Source organism: Neolamprologus multifasciatus, chromosome 22, assembly GCF_963576455.1.
Source record: "Neolamprologus multifasciatus chromosome 22, fNeoMul1.2, whole genome shotgun sequence".
Classification (NCBI taxonomy): Eukaryota; Metazoa; Chordata; class Actinopteri; order Cichliformes; family Cichlidae; genus Neolamprologus; species Neolamprologus multifasciatus.
Window position 1 is genome coordinate 11273601 of NC_140459.1, and position 20661 is coordinate 11294261.

The 20661-nt window shown below is 40.2% G+C and overlaps 2 protein-coding genes across 3 annotated transcripts in view; both read left to right on the plus strand.

The window, feature by feature from the left end:
- The first annotated feature begins 365 nt into the window (after window positions 1-365).
- On the plus strand, window positions 366-10065 carry ppp1r36 (protein phosphatase 1 regulatory subunit 36). Of its 2 annotated transcripts, XM_085149472.1 has the most exons (11): window positions 366-751; window positions 952-1016; window positions 1114-1194; window positions 1321-1457; window positions 2990-3059; window positions 3158-3256; window positions 3404-3529; window positions 5290-5332; window positions 5942-6156; window positions 7796-7996; window positions 9919-10065. In XM_085149472.1, exons 1-11 carry the CDS (start codon window positions 722-724, stop codon window positions 10016-10018), a joined length of 1167 nt encoding a protein of 388 aa, XP_085005598.1. In that variant the 5' UTR covers window positions 366-721; the 3' UTR covers window positions 10019-10065. The 2 variants fall into 2 exon arrangements, with proteins under 2 accessions (XP_085005598.1, XP_085005597.1); XM_085149471.1 differs by lacking the exon at window positions 366-751 and having other exon boundaries at window positions 829-1016.
- Window positions 10066-13015: 2950 nt separating this feature from the next.
- The window catches only part of sdc2 (syndecan 2), a 44236-nt gene continuing 36590 nt past the window's right edge, over window positions 13016-20661 (plus strand). The window contains exon 1 of the mRNA XM_085149476.1: window positions 13016-13381. Within this exon, the coding sequence (XP_085005602.1) occupies window positions 13322-13381 (60 nt within the window). The 5' untranslated portion in view covers window positions 13016-13321. The remainder of the gene's footprint in view (window positions 13382-20661) is intronic.

A 20661-nucleotide genomic window follows, 5' to 3' on the forward strand; every position in this document is an offset into this window, starting at 1 on the left:
AGCTTATGAGATTCGAGTGCTCAGGAAGGCAGATACTGGGTAAACACACAAGCGCTTAGCCAGAAAAAAAAATTAAAATAGAAAATGGATATTCCAGAATGATTACAAAACACTCCACATATCCTTCTCTCTCTCTTTTTTATTTTATTTTTTTTTACTTTTTGCACTATACTATAGTACACACATTAATGCTTGACTTTTGAAAGATGTCAAAAAATGTACTGACTCTTTAGACCCCTGCAGTATATCTAAACACAACAGCAACTTGTATGTTCATTTTAAATATGTTTTGACCCCTTTTTTAATTGCAATAAACTGGGACTATGGGGGGGTTTAATGGGGGTAATGCGGTTTTTTTTTGGGGGGGGGGGCAAATAACGTTGTAGTAACATAAATCCTAAGAGCGTCATTGGGAAGAAAAAGTGATGTGTAAAACACTATGAACACCATTAGCACAAGGATATAATCTACTGATGGCCTTATGGGGTTATATTGTACGATTAAAATGCTTCTGCACGCGTATTAATCCAAGTTTGTTTGTTTTTGTGCTTTTACCGCACTCCGGTCAGCTAATTGAAATCCGCATCTGAAGGCTCTGACTGCCTCTGACCAGCTTTTTCGCCATTGGCTGTTACCTGGATACCGTGGCTAACATTAGCAAACAACAAACAGGAAGGAGCATAACGGAGTGACAGCTTTCTGGGAAATTTGTGTTATAAAAATGACAAAAAATTTAAAGGATACCAAAAATGTAAGTTACGACAAATAAATGGAAGAATTCTTAAACTTTTGGACATTTTTGTAACAAAAACGTGGGGGGGGGGGGGGGGGGGGGGGATATCAAATTTTATTTTTCTGCCAGTAAATATTACCGCGCGGCGTCTGGGCTGCTCCCTTTTCGCCGTTACCCTTGAAATGCCAGACTTAAAACTCGCCGTGTGTACTTTTCAGGTGAACATTCCTCCTTTAGGCCGCTGGGTTTGGAATGATAAATCTAAAAAGCTGGAGTTTATCAGGTGAGGAAAGCAAGGCAATAAGCCACTAGTATACATCACCTGCGAGCAGGAGAAACTGTTAAATATCATAATGGTAAGCTTTTCTCTTCGTTTCTAGTTCTTACCCAAGAGAAGGGAGTGTTTTGACGGCGAGTCAAACCAATAACAACATTAAAGAGCTTCAGGAGCGAGCAGAGTGGTATGTGTGGGCCAAACAGTACCTTAAACTTGAAAATAAAAAGACTCTTCATTTATTTATTTATTTTTAAGTGATTCGTGATGTTTAGGGAACTAACCTGCACATGTTCATCTCTGCTGTCCTCAGGTTGGCTGACATATTTAAAATGAACCACAGAGGGCGCCAAAGGATTAGGAGCAGACTAAGCCCTGCTCATTTCAATGCGTACAGGTCCTCAGTGCTGAAGAGACAAGGGGACCGGGTCACCATTGAGGATGTTAAACGCAAGTCCCACTATGCTGCTGAACTAACAACACTTATATTGTGTGATTTGAGGGTCATTCTACAATTGGAGGACAGTTAAGGGTTCAAAACTTACATTAAAAAAACTTTTACAAATATTTTTGTGTTATGTATTTAAGAAAAACAAATAATAAACCGTTTGTGAAGCTAAGGAATCAGAGCTACCCTTTTTCTGAGATATTTTAGTTGCTGTGTGCTAATGCTTGACGCAACCCTTAAGCTGCAGGAAAAAATCCATCAGAGAAATTGCTATAATATTAGGAGTGGCAAAATTTACAGTTTGGTATATCCTGAGAAAGAACAAAAGCACTGGTGAACTGGTGCAACGCAAAAAGAGCTGGACGTCCACAGAAGACAACAGTGGTGGATGATCACAGAATTATTTCCATGGTGATGAGAAACCCCTTCACAACAGCCAACCAAGTGAACAACACTCTGTAGGAGGTAGGCGTATCAATATCCAAGTTTACCATAAAGAGAAGACTGCATGAAAGTAGATACAGAGCAGCAAAGTGCAAACCATTCATAAGCCTCAAGAATAGAAAGGCTAGATTGCACTTTGCTAAAAACCATTTAAAACCACCAGCAAAGTTCTGGAAAAACATTCTTTGGACAGATGAAACCAAGATCAACCTCTACCAGAATGATGGCAAGAAAAAAGTATGGAGCAGGCGCAAAACAGCTCATGATCTAAAGTCTATCACATTATCTGTAAAACATGGCGAAGGCAGTGTGATGGCTTGGGCGTGCATGGCTACCCGTGGCACCGGGACACTAGTGTTTGTTGATGATGTGACACAGGACAGAAGCAGCTGAATAAATTTTGAGGTGTTTAGAGACATTGTCTGCTCAAATCCAAATAAATTGAGAAATTGATAGGGTGGCATTTTGTAATACAGATGGACAATGGCCCAAAACATACAACCAAAGCAACCCAGGAGTTTATTAAAGCAAAGAAGTGGAATATTCTTGAATGGCCAGTTCAGTCACCTGATCTTAACCCGACTGAGCATGCATTTCACTTGTTGAAGACTAATCTTTGAACTGAAAGGCCCACAAACAAACAGCAACTGAAAGCTGCTGCAGTAAAGGCCCAAAAACGAGGAAACCCAGCATCTGGTGATGTCCATGAGTTCAGATTTTCAACCAAGTATTAGAAACGAACATTTTATTTTGACTTATTTCATTTGTCAAATTACTTTTGAGACCCTGAAATGAAGAGATTGTGTTAAAATGCTTTAGTTTCTCTAGTTTCTCACATTTCCATGCAATCTAAAAGTCTGCCCTTCAACTGAATCTGAGTTGTTTCATTTAACCAGAATTAGAAAAAGAATTGTCTCTGTCCAAATATTTATTGGCCTAACTGTATGTGCACATTCTTCTACCCATTGCTTTTAAACTCAGACCAGTCTTCACATAAAATGTCAAACAATGATTCATTTAGTTAGATGTTGATATTTTTACATCTACTGACATTAGATGGCTGTTTGTGATTACACTTTCTGTGTTGTAGAGGTGGCTGTCGGTTTGCTACAGGAGAATTATTTGCTTCCCATTCCTCTCCGCTTTCTGGAGTTATTGAAGTAATGAATTACATAATATGACCTTATCCATTCATAACTTTTTTTCTAGGTCTCATATAAAAAAGATCTTATACTTCTGTGCCCTTGTCCTGATGCAGGAGTGACGAGCTCGATGAAGTCCTCATTACACTTCTTCTTTACCTGTCTTGCTTTTTCATACATAAGACCCTGAAGAATAAATCTGTGCCTACAGCAGTGTAAGTAGAGTACAAGCTGGTAAATTCTACCTTTGTTTGAATCCTGTTGTATTTTACTTACATGCATCTGTGTTTAATTCCATTTCGTGTCTCTTACCGCTCTCTCTTTTTTCCTCTTCGGCCCCTTAATGCCCTTAATGGCGATAGCCTGTCAGAGCACCAGATGATGGTGGAGGCTTGGGCCAAAAAGGAGATGGCTCAAAAGAAGTTGGCTGTCTGCTACTTCCGCCTGATGATGGATCTGAAAAGAGAACAGCATCGCCCATATCACAGGTGAGCAAACTCACTGAACAGCTGTTAGGCAGAGAATGTCCTCTTTTTCTCTGTAATATTTTCACTCCGATGTTGTATACTTGTTATGTATACAGATGTATTACTTATGACACTTGAACAAAAATACTTACTGAGTAGCAATAGTGAGACTTTCTTAAAGAGGTCTAAGGAAGCCACTGAATATTATTTAGCTGAGATTATGTTTACATCACTAAGTGCAGCATTTAAAAATGTTTTTATTTTTTGCTGTTCCATTTTTCTTGTCGTTTGTTATCAGCAGTGTGGCTGATCAAGATTCCTGAAGCCTCAGTAATGAAAAAGAAATTGTAGCCTCTTTTAATTCTAAGGGCTTAGATGTTAGATTATATACTTTTTTTAAAAGTTAGCTGGTCCTTTGCAGACCTTAAAATTATGTAAATTCAATCTCAGGTTTATAACAACATGTGTCATATTACACGGTGTCATTATTTATTTTACATAAACTAAACCCAAAATGCAGAAGCAATGTGTAAAAAATGAAGTACAACATTAGTGCTTCCAAAGGAATTAAGAGGGTAAGTAGCAGTCAAGTGCCGCTAATCGCTTGATTACTTGATCATCAGCAGCTTTTAACCACCTTGTTAAAAGCCCACATTTCGGCAGTTTGCTAATCTGTAGTAACACAATGCCAGTGATGAAAGACATCAGTCATGATCTTAGAGGAAAAGAGTTAAGCCATTTCCAAACTATTTAAAGTCCATCATTCTACAATGAGAAAGGTTATTCACAAGGAGATAACATCCAAGACAGCCGCCAATCTTTCCATTTGTGGATGTTTCAGAGAATTCACCTCAAGGGCAGACTGTGCAATTCTCAGAGAAACTGTCAAAAACCCAAGAGCTACATAATAGACCAGGGGTGGACAACTCCAGGGCTCGAGGGCTGTTGTCCTGCAGGTTTTAGATGTTACCCTGGGTCAACACAGGTCAATCACATGATTAGTTCGTTACCAAGCCTCAGGAGAACTTCAGGACATGTTGAGGAAGTCATTTAGCCATTTGATTCATATCTTGAAACTACACAACTCATCATCTTATTTTATCTTTCATTAAAAATTTATTCCATCCTTGCTTAAGCTTTACATCAAAACGTGTATGAATTTTCCATTGTACTTATATTGTGCTTGGAAGACACAGGAGTAAAGAGCCCACAATACAGAAAAACCACAATACAAAAAAAGCGTACACTTTATAAAACATAAATAAAATCAGAATGTAATGAATCTCGTAAATTTTTATTTACATTTTACACACCGTCTCGCTTTTTGGAATTGGGTTTGGGAGGAAGGAGTTGAAAAATATGAACTCTGGTTTTACTTTGCTCAGAGAGCCCATATCCACATGCTTTCTTCCTTTAATTGGATTAAGGTAATAGGTATATTTTAAAGAATGCTAACACCTTGATGCTAGATTTTTTTTAATGTATTCTTTCTGAAGATTTTAAAGGTTTGTTTGGATTTCTTTTCCAGTTTTTATGCTTATGTTTTATCACAGATTGGCATGGTGTTGAATACTGTTCTTTGTGGTCATGTCTTTAAAAGGGTTTAATCAGCAAAATGTTACCTGCTGTTTAAGTACAGCAAATAATAGTTTTTTAAATGTGGCCAGACAGCTCACAAATCCTAAACCAAAAAGTTAGGCTCTATGCTGAAATCATTATGTCATTCATAGTCAGTCAATACCAGTGTGTTGTTAATACAAATATCCTGTGTTTATTTCTAGGAGGCAGATATCGTCAAATAGAACAGAGTGGCTTCTTCATGCGGTAAGGTGCAATCGTGACAATGTGCTGCACATTTCTCATTCAAAGCTTACGGATCACCCAGATTGATATATTTTTAATGAGTGTTAGGAACTGTTCCCTATGTCAGTTGTCTAACTTGTTGAAATCTGTTGAATTTGGCTGGATGTTCTTGAAAGATTCAAAACTGTATTGTCACACCTGTAGACAAAAATGGGTCCTTCAGCTGGTCAGGGTCGAGGCCAGTTCACCATCTGTGAATGCAGGCAGCGGGGAGCAGAGCAGAACCACACTGAGTGGTGTTTTAGCTGGTGTCCTTAATGAATTAGTTAGTGGTAGGGGATGTTGATTCAACACAGGTGCTTTGCTTTGACAGGTCCTCACTGGTATTTAGCCAGGTGGCTTGACAAGGAGAGCAATGGCACGCTAACAGCAGCAGCCTATTGACTGCTCAGTGTGTGACCTTTTGAACAGAAATAGCTATTGTGACCTTTTCAAAAACACAGATGACTAAGGTGCCACCTGGGGCTTTGCTCTGCGAGTAAGGATACTAAATGTTTGTTCTGTGAATACATGGACAAAATGTACCAATGTCTGCTTGATAAAGAACTGATTCGGTCTCCCTTTTTATAGTGCTTGTACAGCTTCTTCTGCTACGTGGCCTGGGTGACGTTTGGCAGGAGGGACCTGAAGGACATCCAAGAGGAGGTTGGACGTCTTTTGTACTCTGACTCGTTCAACATGGCAGTGAAGAATATGACTGACGGCGACTCGGGAACTACCAGTAATGGTTCAGTGGAGACAGGAGCAGCTCACTCCAAGATGAGACATAGTCCACTAAAACGAAGGTATATAAATGTGAAGTAAAGGTTGTTTTGAGGTGTTACTACAGACCCCTTTGCATATTTTTATTTAACGGGTATTTAAATTGCCTTTGAGTAGACAAAAGTGTGGTAAAGTTATGCTCCTGATCACAGTCCTACTACTGTGACGTTACCATTCCATATTTATTGTTTTCACCCACATGCCAGTCAGAAAAGGTTATAAAGCAGCACATGCAATGGCCTTGGTGTATAATTACAGCATTGCTGAGGTTTTCCCATTGAGTGCTTGCATTTTTACATGCAATTATTTAAATATTTACAACTGGTGAAAAGCAATCATGACTAGAGGGTAAGGCTGGAAAGAAATTGTAGGTAAAAGGAGATCTTTATTCTGCTTTAGCTTGTTCCTAAATTCACTCTTTTAAAGTTTATTCCAGTGAATTCTTGGAAACAGACCAAACATCCAGGTTACCATTTCTGTTCGTCTACATCGCAGAAAAGGAAATTGGTGTATTCATTCAGACCACCTGAGTGAACAGGGATGAATTAGAAATGGAAGGATAGTCAAAAATTCCCAGACACACTCCTAAACCTTGTGGAAACCATTCCCAGAGATTTGAAGCTGTTATAGCTGCAAAGGGTCGACCTCATATTAAACCCTATGAGTTAAGAATGAGACGTCACTCAAGTTCATATGTGTGTGAAGCAGATGAGAGAATACTTTTGGCAATATAGTGCATCCCATGAAATCAGTTTCCAGATTTGCTATTTGGAAATTAGCGCCTAAACAACTATTGATTTTTAGTTTAACCATTATTATGTGTAACCAGTCTTAACCTGGATCACCACATTACACTGCAAACAAGCTAACAGCTCGGACAATAAATTTGAGTTTGATGGATGCCATGTCTGACGTCTAACTGAAAAATGATTGATGTAGACAGATTCACGGCTTTGTCCAATAGGAGGGGACCATCTGACAGCCTGCTTTGTGTAGCTCAGTTCTGTTGGACATGAGATGGGTAGTTTTGTAAGCTGTCAGAGGCCTGGAGCTCTTTCCTGCTGTCAGGTTGAAAGCAAACAATCAAAAGCCAGGCTTGAAGCTTGCTCTCCTCCTGAGGGTGGATGTACACAATTTGAAATGCCTTCATCACCCGCAGAAAATGCTCTAAAACATCTGTTAGGCTATGTATTTGTTGTATTTTTTTTTCTTTAGTATCAGCATCTGGATCTGGAAAGTCTTACTACCATAACAGCTTTTCTGATTAACCACGTCAGGATATGTATTTAAGTTTCCACCATAAAGATCATAGGTGTATATATGTATGACAAATTAGTACGAAATGTGTCCTTTTCCATAATTTACACAGCTGTTGTGTAAATTATGTTGCTTGGATGAGCTTTCATATAGACAAATATTCATTATGGCTTTAGTGTTGTAAAATATGTAAACGGCTCCAGAGTTTGCCTTTCTGCTGTAAGCTGTGTAATTAAAATGTATTTGAGAGAAATGTGTCCACACTGCTGTATGACACACACAATCCTTCTCCTTAAATATACCCTTTTTACGCTTGCATATTTCCCTTGGGGGTTTAAATATAGAATGTTTATTTATTCATTTATTTAAAATGCTCACCTGTTCTGTGATTTGGCTTTTTATCAGCACATCCCAAAGGCACCCACTCCTCAGCAGCATAGTAAATCAGCGATCCCCTCTGATGGTGTCTCTGCTGCCCTCGCCCAAAGAACAGTCACCCCATCTGTTCCTGGGCAGCCGAGCCAGGAATCGGATCCCGATGAAGGCCGAGTACTGTGACACCAAAGCCCTCATGGAGCAGCTCGACCAGCAGCTGGCCTCTGTCAGGTGATGTAGAACTTCATGTCCTTTGTGTTTTTACTATGATGAGGGGCAAGATGGGTTGGTTTGACTACAGGCGTATCACAAACAATGGTCAAGGCTGTGTGACAGAACATGAATGTAGCTTATGGCAAGCTTGTTAAAAGTCACCCAGAAGACAAAGAGACGAGTGCTTCTGTCAGTGTTTCTTAAGTTTAAGCTCTGTTTTGATCCAGCTTATCTGATATCTACTTCTCCTCCTTACCTGTTAGCAGGAGCTTACCTACTGCAAAAAAAACTGCCTTTGGTTGTATAAATAGTAGGGAGATGATGACTGTGTTCTGCATTTTGAGTCTGATCTGGTTAAATTAAGTGTGCTTAGTTAAAAATTAAGTACACTCCATGATTCAGTAACTTTAACAGTAACAACAAGCAATAACTTATAATTTTACCATTCTCTCACATCATTGTTGAGGAATTCTGGCCCATTCTTCTTCTTTCTTGTAAATGCACTGCTCTCTAATGGCCCTGGCACAGCAGGTTCAGGTCTTGACTTTTAATAGGCCATTGTAACACCTTCATCATTGTCTTTTTCAGCCGTCTTTTTGTAGATTATTGCTTGAGATTATTGTCCTGTTGCATGACCCAGTTTCAGTCAGACAGCTGTCGGCCTCACATTTGACTCCAGAATACTTTGGCATACAGAGGGGTTCACGGTTGACTCAATGACTGGATGGTGTCCAGGTCCTGGCCACCCTCCAGGATGGGTGCAAAGCAAGTCCAGATCAACAACCCTCCACCACTGTGTTTGACAGTTGCCACTGTCCACAGCATGTCTTTTATCCTGTCTTCCTTCTCTCACCCCAACCGGTCGCAGCAGATGGCCGCCCCTCCCTGAGCCTGGTTCTGCCGGAGGTTTCTTCCTGTTAAAAGGGAGTTTTTCCTTCCCACTGTCGCCAAAGTGCTTGCTCATAGGGGGTCATATGATTGTTGGGCTTTTCTCTGTATCTATGAAGCGCCTTGAGGCGACATTTGTTGTGATTTGGCGCTATATAAATAAAATTGAATTGAATTGAATTGAATTGGTGTGAAGTGCTTGTGCTGATATGCTTTCATCAAATGTGGTGCAACTGACTATGGCCACACATCTCCACTTTGGTCTTGTCTGTCCAAAGGACATTGTTCCAGAACTCCAATGGTTTGAGCAGGACAACCTAAGCTTTGCTGCTGTTCTTTTTAGAGAAAATAGTTGCGTTTTTTTCCTAGCAACCTTTCCAAACAAGCAAACAATTGCACAGTCATGATCTTTAACATTTAACATGGCGACAGAGATATGTAGAGTCTGAGATGTAGCTCTTGTTTGTTTGTTTTTTGTCATTTCTCTGAGCATTACAGTCTGACCTCGGCATAAAGTTGCTGGGATGTAGTGAGTAATCTTTCTCACTGTATAATGATGGACTCCAGATTGTTTGGACAACAAGCTTAGAAAAACAGTGGTTTATCTAAGATTATTGCTGATGCCTTCCTCCTAAGGATTGTCTTAAACTAACAAAACGTCTGCTTTTACAGAGAGTCGCACTTGATCAGTTAATCAAGTCTATTAGATTAGCACCACCTGGCTGCTTCTGACCCTCGTAATTCTAATGTAAGCAGTGAGGATGTTCTTAGTTTTTCATAGGGCTGCATACAGTCCTGTGAAGACTTTCTTTTTTTGACTGTAAGTGACTGACTGAAATGCAGGATGAAGATATTTTTAAAAAATGTGAAAAGGAAACCTGTAATCTTTAGGGCCATCTAATTAAGTTTTGCATTTGATCTAAAATGTGGAATAATTCATAGATTTTAATTATACAAATGATGTTCCTTTTTGTTATAAGTTATAGATAATATTTCCTCCAAGATATCACTATTTCTTTATTTTTAAAAAAATCTTTCTTTCATTTAATCAGGTTTGGGATTCTTGGGAAGCCTTTGGATCAATTCAGCCACAGTACGCTGATACCCTATGGACAACAGAAACCTTTCATGAGGATAAGGACAAGGAAGTAGACAGTGATGTTACAGTGCAGATCGTTCTGGAATCTGTGCTCAAGGTACCGAGTTATCCTTCGTAGGACACAAGTGGCGGCCTTTTCAGACATGGAAGCGCCATCCACATAAAGATTAAAAACTGCACACTGAAAACGTTGCATATTGAATGACTTGCATGTGAATGTGTGTACTCTCAGTGGCCTAACATCTATTTGCACATCACACAGGTAAAGAATAGGCAAAGAATGAGGTAGAAGCTGAGATTTCAGTCTTTCATGCGTGGCTCATTTTCAAAAATCATATTCCTGGACTGTTATCATACATGCTATTTGTTGGGATATGCCTCTGAATATAAATCTGTTTAGTGCTTCCAGCTGGTGGTGCTGTTGAATAAAATATCATGAAATCCATAACACTTTTGAAGGTCTCCTTTCTATAGAATATGAAATATATTCAGTTCACATAGAAAAATAAAGCAAGTCGACCTCAGCGTGTTCATAATTCAAACTGGGTGATATGTAAAATTATGCATGCTTCACACCAAGATTTTTTTATTTATTTTAGGTCTTTGAAGGCTTTCCTTCAGTTGACTTTGTCATTATGGGTCCTTGTGCTGTTGGAAACAAGACTCACAATCATGTGAACTAGTGCCACACTCACACACCACCCTAGCCAGGCTTGGAAGCAGAAGGGGCTTTGCCTTTGCCCTAATTGGCTGTGTAATCTGGGACACCAGGAGTAGACTTAAGCCCTGTGAGGATAGGAAAGAGAGCCTGGGAAGCATTAGGACGGGGGATGGGTCGCAGGATATAGTTTTAATTTCAAAAATTTTGAAGTGTCTTTGATTTTTGCCCAAGTGCCTTTGATACAATTCAGTTTTCTTGCTTGTTTTTATTCAGGTCACAGAGGATGAATGATCTAAAGACAGGCACAGGGAAAACTGTAAAGGTCACATGCTACTCTTGTTCTTCTTTGGCTACCGTCTTTCCCCCCTGATGATTAATATCACTTTCCCTCTCTGTCTCCTCCCTTGTTCCTTTTGCCTTCCTCCTCCTCTAGATCGGTGTGGCTAATAACAGGCAAACTGAGAGATACTTGACAGAGTGAAACCTGTCTTGTCTGTTAATGCTTCTCGCTCACTGGCCTGGATTAATAATCAGAGGTGTTAAACTGGCTCGGGAGTACTGACAACAACTTAAGTTAAACTAAAAAGGCTGTTCATCAAAATGTAATCTGAGGAATATTTTTACTTACTTTGTGTGTAAAATTTGCTGTTTAATGACAGTCAAGCTATTTGGAGATAAAACAAGTGAAGGTTTTTCATTAACATTTCTGATATAAAGAATTAAATCCCAGTATGCTTCATGATGCTTTTCTCTTTAGGTTTGAATAAAGCCTAATTTAGTTCATGTAAACCATCACATGAATTTAATTGTGCCCCTGAAACCTAAAGCCAATTTTCCAAAACACAAGGAAAAAAAGAATAATTAATCTACTGACTGTACACTCTCAATTCAGCACAGGGTAGTGAAATTAATTTTAATTCCATGCAAACAGCTGGAAATAGTTTGGTTTTAAATGACACTTCCTTCCACAAAATATTCTGGTGAATTATTTATGTTAGTGAGCAATTTGGAGTATACGGTGCTTATGTTACTGCAAAAGTACAAAACCCATCCTCTTTCGGTAATGTTGTTTACCTTGATTTTCCTTCAGCAACTTCTCCCAACCCCTCAAAAAAAGGAGGGGTGATTGCTTGCAACTTTCTTTCATGCACCAACAAGCAGAGTGCCACTTGTGTCAAATGGAAAGGGGAACAGAGTGTTGAAGCTCTCCATCTCAAAGGCTTCTTTTTGATACGCTCCGGCTCTGATTTTTACCACCCTTTGTACAAAAGTGTCTGCCACTGATTGAAATGTAATTAAAGCATACCACATTTGTCTAATAGCCTTTCAATAACGCTCAGGAAATCTTTCAAAAAAAGGTTTCCTTGGAATTTAGTTTTGTGCCCATGCTTTGTGCCTCAAATGGCATTCAATTTTCATTTTATTTTGTTTTAATGCGATTAGATGAGGGAGGAAAAAGCACTTAGTCTTGTGAATCTGAAGATGTCAGCATGTGTGTGTGTGGCCTCAGAGGCTTGAGCTGATGATTTGCAAACATGAAGAATTCACTAGAAATAACACAACCAGTGATGGTGCAATACTCTACCAAGAGCTACCTAACACTTAAAGACTTACCAGAACCAGGAACCACTCGACATACTTAATAAATCTGCGAACAAAGAAGAAAAAAAAAGGTGCAATGAAGGTGAAAGCAAACGTAGTTTTTCTGAATCAGAGGTTAAATGTTCAGCCTTGGTTTTCATCACAAATTGCAGAATTGCAGATTTAAGCCTCTAGAGAAAGTTGTCAACTCATACCAACAGGGGGAGACTTTGCCCATAGCATTATTTCCACCCATATTGTGAGCGTGTTTCTAACGGGGTGCTTTGCGCTTTATTCACATAAAGCCTGTTTACTGATATAAAAATACAGCTGCAGAGGCTAATCAAACGTGTTGGTAGAAATGCTGCACGACAAACTCGAGGCTTGATTGTAAATTGGTGCAGTTGCTGAATTAAACTGTGTAATCCTCATTACGGTGCAATTAAGGATTGTTACGCAGACAAGGAGATAAATGGCTCATTTAGCCGAGCCTTTTATCCTCGTGCAGAATTGTTATCCGACCTCCCGGGTTGAAATAATAGACAATAGTAAACTAATTAAAATAAAGACTTAGTGTTCACCAATAAAACTACACGAGCGATTTGTTGTGAGTGTCGTTACTGGCTTGCTTTTAGCCGCTCGTTCGCAAGTTCTCTCTGCGTCTCGCGGTGACTCGGTCGAAAGGAGCGCACGCACTCACCGGAGCGCCGGTAGCGACGTGCTCGCGCTTCTACACTTTGCCCCTTTCTTATTTTGAGCGAGCGCTCGCGCGGAGGGAGAGCGAGAGCGAGCGAGGTGTCTCGTGCAGATTCCACTGACACACAGCGCGGAGGACCTCGCTGTTAAACCGTGCGCATTTGTACGGTTACATACATTTAGTCAGATTTTACACAGCAGAAAAAAAGAGTGAAAGAAAAAAAAGAAGTGCCCGGGGTGAGGGGAGGAGGAATAATCAAAACGCAACACGTATCCGGTGGGATCCCACTCCTGAGAGAGAGAGAGAAGCGGCAGGAGTTGGGTGCAAGGAAAACGAGAGGGAGAAAGAAGAAGAAGAGTGGGGAAACATTTGACATTTCGTTTGCCACAACGCGTTTTTAACTCTCAAAGAGGAATTATGAGGAACGTTTGGATAATTTTGACCCTCGGGCTGGTTGTTTTCCTCGCCGGGAAAACGGTAAGTTTTTTAGGTTTTTTTTTTGGAAAGCAAACTTAAACCACTGAGCATTGAGTTGAGCTGTGAAGGGGGGCGAGGAAGGCGACTTGGGTCCACGTAGAGACAACTCGCTGCTGTTTGTAGCTGTTAGAGAAATCCCGTCAAAGCATTATTTTTATTTTTTTCAAGCAAAAAAAAAAAGTATTTAATTTCACGACAAATAACGAGAAGGGTTGTCTAGAATGATAAATCGTTGTCAGCTAATCTATCCAGCTACAATAAAGGTACTGCTGCCCCTGTGCTCAAGTATTCACTGCTTTTAGATTTAAACCTGCCTTCGTTCTTATTTACCCAGAGGTGCTCGGCTTTAGTCTTCCATACTTTAAATGCCGTTATACGAGCAAAGTTAGGCTGGAACGAGGGGTCACTAAACTGGCTACGAGGTGCTCTGTGCAGCTGTATTGCAGTGATTTCACGAGAATCTCTTAATCCCCATGGAGACAACTGTGCAGATTCATGCTCACATTAGTAGTTGCAAATGTCATCATGACTGGAGAATTCTGTTACCCCCCCCCCCCCCCCCCCCTTAATTTTGATGACAAGAATCATCTTAATGATGCTTAAAAAAATCTCTGAAGTTTCCCTTATCTCTCCCCAGTTTCAGGCTCGAGTAAGCCTCCTAACTGAGTGGGCATCGCCCTGTAAATTGGCTGGGTTGTTGGAATGACAGATTTTGGCACTTTTATGTGCAGCCTCTGTCATTATTGTTCCCTCCTGTTGTTTCTCTGTGGGTTGTGACTTGTCGCCTGGCACAGTGCCTCCTCCACTGTTAGAACCACTTGTCCAATTAGCTGATTCAGTCACTGTTGTTTTAATGACTCATTGTTTTACATGATGTCACCCCCAGAGCACTTTTTTCACATTTTTTTTATTTTAATGTTTTCTCTGTGTCTGCAAGAAACCGTTTGAGTCTTCACCGTACTTTGACTATAGGATGCCAAGTTTTGTAAAGGTCCTCAAAATTTCAGTACAAGAGACAATTATACTCTTGGAAATGCATATAAAGTTGAACCAGTTTAGAATATACCAATCAGAAGTTTCTATTATAGACCTATAATGAAATGTTTGCTACATTTTAGATTCATATGAATAAAATATAATATCTGGCAAAACTTGTCACATAGTTGCATGCTTTTAAATCTTCATCAACTATTCATACACGCAGGCACACGCAGACTTTAACCTGATCATTACTGGCCTCCCTTTTATCAGTGTCCCCTAAAGGCCTTGATGGAAATTGACACGTGACATTGATTCTCAGTATTGGCACCGATGTTGACAAGTGGTTGATAACCTGCTTTAGGCACATCTGTCTGTGTGTTAATTACCCCACTACATCACAGAGGTATGTTGTAACACTTAGAGGCTTTTGAAATTTTAATGATAAAACTAACTGCTCCTGGCTTCAGAGAAGGAATTATATCACCACAGAGCAAGAGACAGGACTCTTTGTTACCCTGCAGTTCTAGGCGCCACTAGTGCCTCTTTTACTTATCGTGTTTTGGTTTGCTTTCCTGCTCACCAGCTTGCTTGCTGAGTAATTCTTTTACAGCAATCTCACATGTGAGGGCCTTGCACATGCTAATGAAAAGACGGGTTTTGCCAAACCGTGCTTGCCTCGTCATATCTCTCAAAGATGATGTACTGAGTGTGGACCTGCAGCGGTCTGATTGTTTCCCCTATCATTTTTCAAGGTCTGGAATCTTTGAGTTGTCATGTCGATCGATTGGTCGATACGCTCTCATCCGAACAAATTGGTCAGACAATCCCTGGGGTTACTTTGATAAGGAGAAAAGCTCTACATCAATAGCCTTCCAGGATTAACCCATTATCTTTAGAGCAGGCTACCTGTGGAAACAGGGTGTTTGTACCCTTTAACATGACCTAAACATTTACTTCAAGTCAGTCAAAGTGTAAGCGGCATGATCATAACAGAGCTGATTAGTGGCGAGTTTGCATGTTAACTTGTTTGCTTTCAGGTGTTCTGTGTTACATGCTTGAGTAACCTTTGAGTGTGAGCATGCCAGAATTGGCATATTTCAATAAGTTTGGTCTAAAAATAGTCTCGTAACAGCGGGCGCATCCTGCAACAGCTTCAGGGCACTACAATATGCCAGTAGGTGGATGTAAACCCTCTGTCTCTCTTTTAGATTTAGCTCATCTAGAGTTAACATGCAATTGTTTTTTTGTTTGGGTTTTTTGGTTCCCTTACAACTAGAGAAAGCTCAATTTCAGTCAGCCAGGATTATCTTTATCGGCTGACGACCACTACAACCTTACCCTTTGTCACGCCTCTGCTTCCAAGTACTTCTGTGAACAAGGAGGATGAGTTTGAGTGAAGCTAGGCTATATATCCTCAGCCCACCCTGCTGTGTTTTGGTGCACACCACTCACCAGATGTTGTGGTCTGTAATTTGTGTCATGTTTTGGTGGGAAGCGGGGGTGTTGTTCACCTCCCTTTACATCTGTGATTTACGGGTGGTGGGGTGGGGGGGCTTCTGAGTACTGTCTCGTTCTCAGAAGGAATGACTTCAGAGGAGGGCTGGGTATTGTGTGAGCCTCTCTTCCAAGGACAGTCGAGGATAAACTGGAGTGTGATGGGAAAGAAAATTGAAGGATTAAGGAGACAGAGCTACAGTGAGTGGTCCGGTTCAAATTCACAGTATTTTGTAGCCATTGAATGGAAGATTTGACAGTTTTTATTTTTTTCCTGGACATTTGTTGTAGACTTGCCCCATTCATGAAGATGATCTGGGGTGAAAGCTGTCTCGTCTCAAAAGGGCAAGTGAGGCTGGATCCTATCCTCAAACAGACAAAAAGACACACCAAGCCTGAGCCTTAAGAATATTTTAAGGTTGAGAAGGGCAATGCAACAAATACAAAACTAAAGATGAAGCCTTTGATGGCTTTTTCAGGGAGGGGAGAAGGTGCTGGCTCTGTACTGAAAAGGATATGTCATCTAGGTCCCGCAGCTGTATTCAAGATTCATTAAATGACTAAAATGACTGTTTTGTATCTGCTGCGTTGGTGGTAATTAAAGCAAAAACACAAATGTTAACTGACCTTCCTCTCAACTTAAGCTTTTTTTTCCCCCAGACACCCTCAAACTACCAGAAAGATACAAATACACTCATACACATTATTCTTTCCTCGAGCAAATAACTGACACTGTTATTACCTTGTGATTAGATTGATATGAAGGTTATGTTAATCTTGAAAACACATTTTTTTCATATTTCATTCTCATCGCTCTTAATGTTTTCCTTTTTTTTCGTTCTCTCCAATGCAACTGAACTGAATGTGTTGCTTTTCTTTTTTTTCTTCTTTTTTTTGCACAGCACAAGGCTTTCAGGGCCTGAATGAGGTGTGTACACTCGAAATTTCTCTGCATTCACCATTGTTAAAAGAAACACGCTTTTTTTTAAGCACTTCATTTCCAATAGTCTTCACAATGATTAAGTAAAATGCCTGTCTGCAACGCATGGGCAAAATATTTCTCTTATTCAATCGCTACTCAATCCAGAGGAGAATACTATTAAAGGAGAGGACCAGCAGGGAAATATATGCGAGAACAGAAATGTCCAAATAAGGAGGGCATTAAAAGGTAGATAAAGCCAGTATTGAGAATAAAAATGAACACGTAAAAGCAGGAGCCAGATGCTGTGCTGCTGCTGCTGCAGCTTATCCTGCTGTATATTTAATGATGCTCTTTTATTTTGCATCAGTGTAGAATTCCTCAGTCTTAAATAATAACCAGCTCACAGGGAACTGCTTGCGTTTTGTCCGGCAAGTTTTTTTTTTTAAAAAGCGGGGTGGGGGGCATGGACTTCTTATTTTTCTCTTTAATCTGCCATTGACACACATGGGAGCGCAGAGTTTCTGAGCGCTGCAGAACATCCTACGTCCTCGCTAGTGTCTGACCCTTCAGGGGGCGCATTCACTCAGTCCCTGTCTGTCAAGCATTATGCAATCGCTAATGGACTCCACAGGAGGCAGGGGCTGCAAGACCACTGAAAGCACAACGCCACCCCCACCCCCCACCACCCTTTTCCCTGAATCCATCTGTGTCCATGCATGAACTGTTGTTTTGTCACCATGCTGGCGCACAAGCACGAGTAGATAAACACACATGGTCTCTTGCCTCCCCCTTGTTGTTTCTTTGGGTCCCTCTTCCACATTGCTCCCCTCTTGCCACATCTCTGCCTGCGCGGTCAAGATGCTGTATGTCATTACCACTGTGTCTCAGAGTGGGCTGAGAACACTGTCAGCATATTCCCTCTCAGGCAGATGGAAAGAAATGAAGGAAAATAATATATATTATTTTTTTTGTCATCGAAGATGGACTCATTTTTTTCCCCCTTCTTTCCCTTTCCTTAAGGTGTGAGAGCTTGTATTGAATTTGCTAACATCTGCAGAATGTATGTGTGTTTGAAGGAAGCTGCCTCCCTCCCTCCTCTCTCCTCCCCTCCTCTCCCTTGTTGATGAGTTGGAAGAGGCCTTTGCTTTGGCAGCGCCTTGTGCATACTAGTAGAGACTCACAAATAGTCAAACTGTGTTTAATGGGCATGTTTGTATGACCCTGTTTTTGCCTTTTCACATCCCTGTGTGTGTGTGTGCGTGTGTATGCAAGTTTATAACCACGTGTTTAAAATACACAGTCATCCCAGCCACCAGAGCATGGGGAAAACACATTAAGGTGACGTGGCTACTGCAGAAATCAGTGACAGTAGTGCTAGTTTGTGTTGGGACACAGCCTATCTGGAGCCACAGCACTGAACAAAACCTTTTGCACGCACATGTCGCGATCTTTTTTGAAAATATTTAGACACAGCAAATCAGGAACATAACCCCCCTCTCCTCACCACCACCCGTGTTCCCACCCTTTTTCTTCCCATTTTTCTTCGGTTTAATTAGCTTAGCAAATGGAAACTTCCTTGGCAGGACTGTGGTTGAGGGGATTGTGGCTCTGACGAAGAGAAATGGGGGGGGAAAACACTGTCAGGACGTCTGTTTTCTTCCTTTTTTTTTTTAACTGCCTGTTGCTTTACAGTTTAAGTCAGTAGAAGGAAAAACAAAGAGAGATCAAAGAAAAGGAGTAGGGGAAGAGTTTAACCCCATCTTTCTCTGTCGTTTTCCGCCAAGATAGCCAGCCATGTGAGGTGTGAAAAGTGTCTTGTCTAATTTGATAGGTTTTGTTTGGTGAATGCGCGGCTTGTTTTAGGAATTTGTCCATACTGTTTATTTTGCCTACTTCCATAAAATACCATTTCTGCTTGTAATTTTTTCTTTTGCTATAATGAGATGATTTTAAATAGTGTGTATATGTGTGTGTATGTATGTATATATATATATATATATATGAATGAAGGTCTACTAAGCCTCCAGCCAATCACATGCAAACCGGTCCAGAAATAGTATTGGCAACTGGTTAGGGAATATGTGTCTTTTCCTTCCCACTGTTGCCAAAGTGCTTGCTCATAGGGGGTCATATGATTGTTGGGTTTTTCTCTGTATCTATTATTGTACTATCTACTGTGCTATATAAAGCAAATGTTATTGCGATTTGGCGCTATATAAACAGAATAGAATTGAATTGAATACATACTTTTATAGGTTGAAAGAAGAAGAAGTTTTGTACCAAAAGTGATTGTTTTGATAGTAAGCAGATTGCCCCAGTTACCCATAGTTTGCATGGATGATGCCATCTTATCTGCAGAAACTCATCATTTACTGTCTGAGCTGTAGTGCTGCATGAAAAATTGTGACATAAACTGGGAAATGAAAATTTGGTGAGTAGTTTACAAAGTCAGGGTCTTCCATGTAAACTGCAATTGACTGCAGGAAATTACTAGTGAGCAAGACAATTGTCAGTAGGTTTTTGTTGCAGTACCATATGCTTTTTGCAATCAGTTTCATATTAGCAACTGTCACTGACCTCCAGCAACCGCTTGCCAACTGGTTAGGTTAGGGGTTAGTCTTTCCCCTACAGCTGGTGGTTGCCAGATGGTCGCAGACGGGTGTCTGTGTTTGTGTAATTGAGGCCTTAGGTGATATTTTGAGATTGCAATGATATTCAGGCGGTTGTTAAACATAAGTATCTGTTGAAATCAAGAGTGTTCATAGAGGACAACGCATAGCAAAATGAACAGGATTTATACATTATGCTGTTCCTGTTACTATAATTTGGGAATTCTGACATTAGATGGCCTACCATTTGACATTAACTAAAATAAAGGCTTTGCCTTTTAAGTTGTATTAAATATCATTAGTTTAGATTGTGGTCAGTTCAGGTTTTGGTGGCTGGCTCGTTAAATGATGAAATGAAATCAAATGCAGCTTGTGACGCTGTCTTGCCTCACTTTGTTCTGGTATATGGACAAATGTGTTCCATGTGTACACTATCCAAATATGGGGGATATCTATGAAGCCATGACATCAGCTAGATTTTTTCCATCTAACTCTGAAGATTGCTATGGAAAACAGCACGGCACATTTAACACATCTGTGCTTACTCATATTTACGAGCGCACTTTATCGTTTCAAAAAGACCCCAAATTGATATCTGCACTGGCATTTTTCCAAACAGAAACATTTCTGCTTTAATGTCTGGTGTTTCCATTATTTCCCTCCTCTTGAGTCAAAAGAGCTCTGAATGAGCTAAAGCATGTAAATTATGCTTTCTATGCAGGGTGTATTACCCACCACAAATTAAACTCCATGCAATCAGTTAATTTAGAGCTGTTTTCATGAGAAAACGGTGAGATTCCAAAGAGTATTTGGGGAAGTTGATGAGCTGGGGAAGGGAATTTATTAGTGAACTCCCCACACAGCACACAACACTTCCTTCCTTTAAATGCAGGCCAGTGTGTTATCCAAGCTCAATTTAGTGAAAACCAGTGACTTTAAAGGCTCCAATTAAGCGCTCATGAATATTCATAATTGAGATGAGTTTGCCATCATAACGTGTCAACAAAAAAAAGAGGAAATCTTCCTTCTTGTCTCTGTGTGGGTAGTCTAAGTAAACTGCTGAATGCTTCCAGCTTTCAATAATTTCCTTATGAGCACATAACCTGCAATTTAATGTTAGGGCTTTTTTCCATAGGGTTATGGCTTAAAAATGTGCATTTGTCTCCAGTATTCCATATTTTTGGCAACAGAAAAACATTTTAGTTTTCAGTAGTGGTTTTCAAATAATTCCAGCTTAATTTCAAAGGTAATGGTTACTGATGATTTTGCTGAAG